General features: G+C 40.9%; 1 protein-coding gene across 1 annotated transcript; it reads left to right on the top strand.

Annotated features, from left to right (window-relative positions):
* The first annotated feature begins 1,724 nt into the window (after nt 1-1,724).
* Nucleotides 1,725-6,514, top strand: LOC139463487 (uncharacterized). Its single transcript, XM_071244759.1, has 2 exons — nt 1,725-1,788; nt 5,816-6,514. Exon 2 carries the CDS (start codon nt 5,824-5,826, stop codon nt 6,226-6,228), a length of 405 nt encoding a protein of 134 aa, XP_071100860.1. The 5' UTR covers nt 1,725-1,788; nt 5,816-5,823; the 3' UTR covers nt 6,229-6,514.
* The last annotated feature ends 2,769 nt before the right edge of the window (nt 6,515-9,283 follow it).

Below are 9,283 nucleotides of genomic sequence, written 5' to 3'. Positions count from 1 at the left end.
AATGCTTGTCGTAAGAGGCGACTAACGGAGGTCAGGCTCGCTGACTTGGTTGATGCATGTCATCGTATCCCAATTGCGTGGATCCATGCTCATGTTGTCAATCACGTGATTGTCTGGTCCAGACTCGATTATTTACAGACCGCCGTCATATAGTTGGAATATTTCTGACTGCGGCGTTAAAAACATACAAACAAAGAAACATAAAAACTGTTTGACGGTCATTTTTTGGAGTTGGTAAGTAACAATAAAGACAATATATTTTATGGATGACTACTTCGTTATACTATTATGATGCAATGGTTCGTTATAGATCCTTATACGGTTGCTTGTCATCCACAACATGTCTTATAGCAGCAATAGTGTGAAACAACAAACAAACAAACCCCAATGTACGGCGATATTTTCTAAGCATGTATTAACTAAGTGAGAACGAGGGAAATATACACAAATTTACACATTTTAGGAAATTTACACAATAATAACATATAAGAATATAATGTAGAATGTATGACACTATATTACAGAATGTGCTTGAGGTTGTATTTGTGTAGAGTAGATTTGCAAGGAAATCAACGTGCTAGTGATCACTGGACAGTTTCAGTTCAAACCAGTTCTGGTTTTAACGATACCACTGTTCTGGATTTCTGGTCCATCACTTGATTGTCTGGTTTGTTTTCATGCCACCATGGCATGCAAGGAGTAATGCAATGCGGTGTCAGGCAACAAACATATATATTTTATACAAATTGCGCATTCCCTTTTCGCGACCACCTGGTGTCATCAATGATTTTCAGTGATCCATTCATATAGTATTCACCAGTATTTAGCAATATATTCCCAATGGAATCCGTTTCGTCGGAAAATTCTCTTGCACTGACGTTTTATATTAACTTTATATTTACACATTTTTGTCGTTATTTTCTCAAAGTTGTGTGGTCTTCTATTTATTAAACCCGAAAGCTCAACTAGCACTGTTTGAATCAATAAATTCGAATTTCGTTCAAAACAATATGCAGTAAACTACGTTTAAAAAGAACACGCATGTAACGAACTAACGGATATAACGAACTGTTTTTTTGGTCCTGGCAATTTGCTGTATATATGCTGTATACCTGCTTTTAACGAATTATGGTTATAACGAACTAGGATTTAATGTTCCCTTTGAGTTCGTTATAACCGTAGTTTACTGTAATTCTTTCATCAGAAACCTGTCACAAGCCGAAACCACTGGTGACTGTTTACATCGGGTCACAACGCGAATTCAGCTCTAGTTGGAAAAGGAGGGGAGCTGTCCAAATGCAATTTGATTAAAATATGTTTTTTTCAAATCAATCTTAAAGAAAAGTTTATAGGACCATAAGTGCCAACATGTGGGTGGTCCAAGCGATGTCAACACCACCATAAACAGGAGATTTCAAAGGGAGATAATCTTTGAGAAGAGGGAATCCTGGAATGGTCAGCAAGAAGATTGGCAGAAGCAGATCGTCCAAGAGTCCAACTATATTAGCAGCAAATCCTGAACTGATCTGAGACAAACCACCCCACGCACAACCTAAGCATGTCACAATACCTAGCGCATAATCAATGCAAATTCTTGCCCAATTTCGACGTTCACTCCAGTACAGCCATTCCCTATTCTTTGCCGTTAATCCCCGCTGATAATTGCCTGTCAACGTATAAATGACTCGGCAGAGACAGTTCTATCTCTTAGATTTAAATCTCTCACCGGCAGAAGTCTATACGGTAGCGAGCGTTCCGAGACGTGTATCCCCTTACACACGAAACAAGGTAAGATGCTTTCATTATTTTTCAATAGTGCCTTGTATGCGAGTCCGTTTCAAATGCTTGATATTGTATGCTTTAGTTGAAGATTACACCTTGTTAGCGTCTCAATCATGTTCACGTTGGTCTTAAATAGTGCGACTGATTTGCTTGTACTTCAAAGCGTGTATAAAAGTGATGTTATAACATTTGCGAATTATGATTTCCACGACAGCAGTAACCTTGTTTATGAGTTGGATTAAAGTAGCCTCTAAGATTCCTTAGTTTTGCGCGAGAAATATTCACATGTCATATGCTATTGTAACCTGGAATCCCCAACGGCGTGGAGGAAGTGTAAGTGTAAGCTATTGTATTAACTACGTTACATGGTTATTAGGTTACGAAGGCACTACATTCACTGAAAAGATCATTAGAGTGAGTTGTGTTTAACGCCGTTTTTACCACTATTCCGGTTATATCGCTGCGTGTCAGCTTAACGTGGGAGGAAAGCACGAAGTGATGCAGATCTTTGTTGAAACCCACGAGCACGGATATGGTGCTGACAAACCTAGAAACATAACCGGGGCGAAACCAATCATTGAAGCTGATTTTTCCAAAGTGGGGTTCACAATAGACAACGAGCTATTGGTCACACAGCCAATAGGCAAAATGTATATTGATTAGTAGATCACCAATTGTCGAGATGTTGGCTTAGGTTTTCAATATTTCTTTGAAAAGAAAGCGCATCTGACATTCTGTTAAGTTATACGTAATTCTGAAAATCTGTACCTATTCCATTCTGTTACTTCTCGTTTGTACCACGTACTGAACCGCAAAAGAAACGTCCCTTAATGAAAATAATTCATGAAAGCTTCCCATTGAAATGTGAATGAATTCTTTGGAGGTATCTCGTTTTGACATTAGTCTGTGTCCAAATTTATCATTAACGGCAAAAACGTGACACGATTTATGGATATTATGGGTCGCCAAAACGCAGCTTAACACACATGGTACAACGTCCCGAATGCTTTCCATGAAAATCAAAATGAATTTGCGTTTCCTTGTGCCATTTTGAATAAACGGTATTTCAATACGTAGATCCATATTCTTGTATCGATACTAGCGCCATGCCAAGACTTACGAAGAATCAGAGAAACCACACGTTAGGACGACTGCATGCTTTTCAGACTGCATGAATGGCTGCCAAGTCTACAGATTTCAGCAATGCCAACAGCAGGTCACCAACATCATGCAGTGGTCTTATCAGTGGCACGTGTCTATTTTTTAAATGAAATGAAGCTGTGCATAACGGAAGTTAGGTAACTCCTTATCCGTGCATGAACGTCATGCGAACCCTACCGTTGTCTGACGGACAGACGCTTCATCCACTAAACTAAGGAGGTTGTTCACGGGTGATGGAAGAGTTAGTGAGTAAGAGTTGTTTAACGCCGCTTTCAACAGCATTCCAGTTATATCACAGCGTGTCAGCTTGATGTGGGAGGAAAACTCGAAATGGTACAGGTCTTAGACGTTTACCATTTTGGGGAATCCCATGAGCACAGGCACGGAGCTGACAAACCTAGAAACATAATCTGGACGAGCCGGGATACGAACCCACGAATACCGGTTTCTGGCGTGCCCAAGGGACGCAACTCTGCACAGCGAATTGCGGCGCCTTAGACGACTGGGTCACCCGTTCCCCCAGTTTATGTGTACACAAACCATTGAAGTACTGACGAAGGTAAATAATCGAGACAGACCATTTGTTAATAGCATGATCAACGATCCACACTGTCTGGACACGATGAAAGACAGTCAGTCGAAAATGATTATTCTCTTGCTTCGACGTTTTATATTGTCATGTTTACTTCATGAAACCTCTTTAAATGTCTTTGTTGTTTTTATTAATCTTAAACATATAAACATTTATGAAATATGTAAACATATAAACATGTATTATGAATGTAAACACAAACACATTTGTTATCAGTTTCACGGGTTATTATCATTTGCATGTCGACATTACAGGAAGTACAGTTCTATAACGCGTATAGGGCCGTCCCGTAACCATCCCACTGACCATCTTCCTGAGGCAAGGAAGTTAACTGACTTTAAAAGTCCAGTTTCCACCCTTTCCGAACTGGGCTGCAATCCCGTGGCTCGATCGTAGCCAGTGGCTAATACGAGTTATGTCCCTTTATATCGCTCCCATTGACCAATCTAATTCCACCCCTCATTTTACTTGCATTTGCTTCAAACAAAATGGCGACGCCCAGTAAAGGCGCTCTGGTCGTTCATAAAGATCTTTTTGTTATAAAACGGGTCTTACCAGCGAAATACATCAAATTTCTTGAGCACCTTGATTTAAAACATGAAAAGATTTGGAAAATATCTGTAAAAGCCCAGTTGACGGTACAAATGCTTTGCAAATCCTGCAATCTACCTAATTCTGCATTGCAGTTTACGCACCGGACGTTGATTTCGTTACGCGATTACAGGGATTCTGTAGTTCTTCAGGTTCTACAGCTGCGAATCCAGATATGTTTTTAAATAGACAACTTAACTTTTTTCGATAAAATCCCGGTCGGTCCCGATGTGACTGCTTATTGTGATGCTTATCCAAGCATCATTCTCTGTCGATCAGAGCCCGGTTGAGTGTGTGCCATCATACTGTAACAGCTAAAATTGTAGCTCATGTTATCAATCACTGGTTTAGATGGCTCGTTTATTTGCGACTGTGCTTGTCGTAAGAGGCGACTAATGGGATCGGGTGGTCAGCTTCGCTGACTTGGATGATGCATGTCATTGTATTCCAATTGCGTGGATCGATGCTCATGATGTCAATAACTGGGTTGTCTGTTCCAGACTCGATTAAATTACAGACCGCCGTCATATAGCTGGAATACTGCTAAGGGTGGCGTTAAACAACAAACAAACAAACGTTGAATAAGACAACGCTTTTATACTAGCAATTATGCATGTGTCATTGTACAATTTAATGAACATGCTGTGGGAGTGCTGTTCAGTCTTAAACCGTGTATGATCTTTTCAATCTTATGTAATATTGGCAAAAATAGGAAAAAGAAATCAGGTGAGCTACAGAGCCTTGTGGCTATATCATTTTTCGTCGTAAATGGCCTAGTCCTGCACCATGACCGTGGAATATATTTATTTTATGAAAAACATAATCTTGAAATGCATACTAAAGCAAGACTAGCCAGCTCAAGCTAGCTCTATTCCACACTGAAATCAGCATAGGGATTTTTTTCTTATTTTAGAGTCAAGAAGGATAATGTGTAATATAAGATTTCAGAGGCTTGATGTTAGTCTATAAAAGACCCTGTGCCTCAACTGTCTGAATCCCATTGTGATTTGATTCACTGAGTTTACAGGGTTCAGACACTCGACAATATACAGGCCGCCGTTTTTAATTATCGCTGGAATATTGCTTACGCCAGTGTCAAACAACAGTCATTCACTCCCGGCTGTGTGTTTCCCTATGTTAAATACACGGTTACTTAATCGTCGACAACATCAACATGTCTACATTTATTCCAACAGTTTACTTTTTCAAGATCGCGATCGATTACCTTTAGAGTGAATGAGTGAGTATATGTTCATGTCGCTTTTAGCAATATTCAATTACTGACAGTCATGAAAATTTCGTAGATCGGACCGGCGGACTGTGTGCCATCGTACAGAGAGCTTAGTTTGTAGCTCATACTATCAATCACGGGTTTACATGGCTAAGACGTGTTGATTACCCAGACAACCCAGTCATTGATATATCGAACGTCTCAGACGTCGGGGTATAATCACACGCAGTTTACTAAGTCACCGACCCCGATACAATATTAAGTCGCGTCTTACGACAATCTTAGGTTAATATTGAGGTTCGAGTCTAATCCGGGAGAGTTGGAAAGTGGCTGCCTGCGGCGTAAAACACCACTCACTCAGGCAATGTTTGGCTAGAGTTTTGCAGAGAATATAAAAGGAACATACATCTGTATATATAAAGAGAGCATGGTGATTAATATTCTTGTGTGTGTTTCAGCGGCCGCCATGCTGCCGAACTGGCTTTTCCTCTGCGGCGTAGGACTTATCTGTCTGGGCTGGGCTCTTGCGGAAGAGAACGAGTTCTCCGACAATCTCCATACATACAACGAGGAAGATTACGACCCTGATGAGGAGTTCGATAAACGAGGCTTCGGCGACAAGCGTGGCTTCGGCGATAAAAGAGGTTTTGGAGACAAAAGGGGTTTCGGAGATAAAAGAGGATTCGGCGACAAACGAGGATTCGGCGACAAACGAGGATTCGGCGACAAAAGAGGATTCGGCGACAAAAGGGGTTTCGGCGACAAGAGGGTGCCTAGTGAATTAAACTCCCGTCTTTTCAGCATGATATTTCGAAGCCTTGGTTACCCCGAAGGTCGTAGGTTGTTAGGCAGACGTGGTCTGTTTTTATAAACTGACGTTTCACAAGACCCTTCGCCAATACTGTCATCAGAGATCAGGGGAGACAACTCAGGAACCGTAAACATTAAATACATTGAAAGTTACATTATTCGGTTACCATTACGGCTAATATGTATGCATACTGTGTACAAATGTAACCGAAAAGTTGATGTGTCTACCATGCATTTATGAAAGACGAAGCTGAACGTCACGCCGTACACTGTCAGCGGAAGCTCAATTATTCAGTACTGAGCGTTCGACCAAACGACTTTATATAGTTATATCATAAAAAAAAATAGATCATAGCGATTGAATAAAAAATATTTTTTACCCTAAAGTTTTTCAGTGTGTTTAAAGAGATTGGACAAATAGAGTGTGTGTTTAAAGAAATACTCTATTTGTCCAATAGCCTTTCGTTCAGTGAGAGTCTGATTTGATTCATCGGGATGGTTACCGTGGCAACCGTTTCCCCCTCTAAGCGTTCACCATTACATTGTTATGTATGTAACTTCGCCAGTCCTATCCAAATGTGTAGGATTTGTAGGACACTTCACTGGCGGATCCAGAGGAGGGGTGGAGGATTTCATTCCGCTGTCTCGCTTGTTCAGTTCCGATGAAATAAGGAGGATAGTTCAAGTGTGAAGTGGAATATCATGTTCTCTCATCGAGTCGACAGCCCCCTGAGCGTCACATGTGGGTAGGGTCATCGTTTATATACTACAACATACACACATCACCCAGTCTTGTCCGGACTGGAACACACTTACACAAACGTGCATGCACGTCTCTATATAAGTGCAATAATCTACAACCCACTTCACTTCTCACCTGCAAATACGTGTTAAGTTTTTTTTTAATATACTTCAGTGAGACAGTTTTCTGAAGTTGAGAAAAGGTACTTGATATTTCACTGGTGAAAACATATCACTTCCATGGAACCATTGTCATACAAGAGCGACATCCCAGCAAATTGTTTCCCTTTATCGCAAGTGTCCGGCCGGAACACAAACATTCGTGACCAACTCGTGTTATTCCGGGACAAACCGAATATCTGTTAACGGAAAGGGGCGAATGGAAACAGAAACTGTGGGCTTCCTTTTTACGTTAGTTCCACATTGACAAGGCAAAATAATGACACATGGTCATTTAGATAGTTAATATCGCTTCATGCCGTTTGTAATTCTCTTTAAAATGATTTCTTTATAAACTGTAAATTCTCACTTAACTCGTCAATAGATATCCAGCGTGATTAAACAGGTCCCCAGCTCTCAACTGTTTGTTGCAAAAGGCGATTAAATTGGATCGGGAGGTTGGCTCGGTGACTTGGTTGATTGCGTGACACCATACTGCGGCGCCTTATATCATTCGTCTTGTGTTTTGGCTGGCAGTTATTCATGATAAACTCACAAATAGTATGATTTTTTGTTTTGTTTGTTGTTTAACGCTGCACTCAGCAATACTCCAGCTATATGACGGCGGTCTGTAAATAATCGAGTCTGGAAAAGACAATCCAGTGATTGACATTATGAGCATCGATCCACGCAGTTGGGATACGATGACATGCATCAACCACGTGCATCAACCAAGCCTGACCACCCGATCCCGTTAGTCTTACGATAAGCATAGATGCTTTTTACGGCAAGCATAGGCTGAAGACCTATTCTACTCCGGATCTTCACAGGTCACATATAGTATTAGTATTATGGCCAAGGGACACAATTCCCTTTTCCACGATATTCTCATTGCCTGATAAGACGCTCCCCTGAAGTTGAAATTACTTAATAACATGATCGAAGTATGTAAGGAGTGGGTATGGTTTTAAGCTGCATTTAGCGTTCCAGTAACATCACGACAGGGGACACTTTAAATGGACTTCACACATTGTACCTAGGTGGGGAAATGAACCCGGGTCTTCGAGGTGACGAGCGAACGCTTTATCCACTAAGCTACCCGACCGCCCCTAATATATGATGACATCTCCCTTGATGGTGTACCCTGAAGTTTAGCTTAATACATGTTTGTTGATAGACGCTCGGTTTCAAGGTGTGAAGATTTAATAACGTTTGTAAAGATACAATAGGCAATGGCGTTCGTTTAAGAACACAGTGTGAGTGAATGAATTGGTGAATGATTTTACGCCGTTGCAATATTCCAGCCATTTTACGGCGGGGAAGACCTGAATTTGTATCCATGTTGTAAATCGACATCGGGTAATATGAAGTTTTGATAAAGTAAGTGAGTGAATATTGTCGGATTTTGTCCGAGAATTAGGCTGAAGCGAAAAGAAATTGTCTCCCACAAAAGTTACATTGTTGCAAGTTGTTTTCAGTATCACATATTCAGGCCCACAGTTTTTATTTTTAAAAATATCTGGTTTTGCAGCTTTAGCCGGAAAAAAATATCTAATCTCTATACAAAGTCCCAGCAAAATCCCCGGGTGGACGCTCCACCACAAGACCACAGAGACGGTCTTCCTCATTCCTAGATATACTCTTCGAAAACAGAAACGCAACACGGATATGTTTGGACATAAAAGCGAAATTAGGGGACCAAGAGGTGCAAAATGATGAGGTTTAATGTGTTATGGTGTCAGTGACAAATTTCCCGGATCAAAATGATCACAACAAGGACATGCAAACCATAAGTCGGGAAGGGAAACACTTACGATTCGGAAAAACGAACCTTGTGCATTAACAAAAGGGCCACGGAGAACGTGCAGAAGCTCTTTATAATATTATTAAAGTTTTTTGATTGCCTGGCATCTGCGTCAATCGAACAGTGACAGTTCAACAACATGCCAAGATTAACAGAAGTGTAAAGAAACAACGTCATAGGCCGCATGCAGGCAGGGGAATCCCGATCAGCTGTATAGCCAGGATTTTCACTGTAGCGCCCAGCACCATCACAGGGCTATGGGGTCGGTTTCAACAGCATGGGTCAACACGTGATCGGCCAAGGTCGGGACGGCCAAGAGTACTGCATTGGTGTCAACTTCACACAAATCTGGCTATGCGTTTCTTTTTTTGAAGAGATACATAGAGGATATTTACAAATGGATATATTTACA

Source organism: Haliotis cracherodii, unplaced genomic scaffold (genome assembly GCF_022045235.1).
Source record: "Haliotis cracherodii isolate W230 unplaced genomic scaffold, xgHalCrac1.p SCAF_16, whole genome shotgun sequence".
In the NCBI taxonomy this organism is placed as follows: Eukaryota; Metazoa; Mollusca; class Gastropoda; order Lepetellida; family Haliotidae; genus Haliotis; species Haliotis cracherodii.
The sequence above is the reverse complement of the archived record's forward strand: the minus strand, read 5'-3'. Positions and strand labels throughout refer to the sequence as shown.

What these genes read in the sequence shown, in the direction of transcription:
- LOC139463487 (XM_071244759.1), top strand. Translation starts at nt 5,824, where the DNA reads ATGCTGCCGAACTGGCTTTTCCTCTGCGGCGTAGGACTTATCTGTCTG.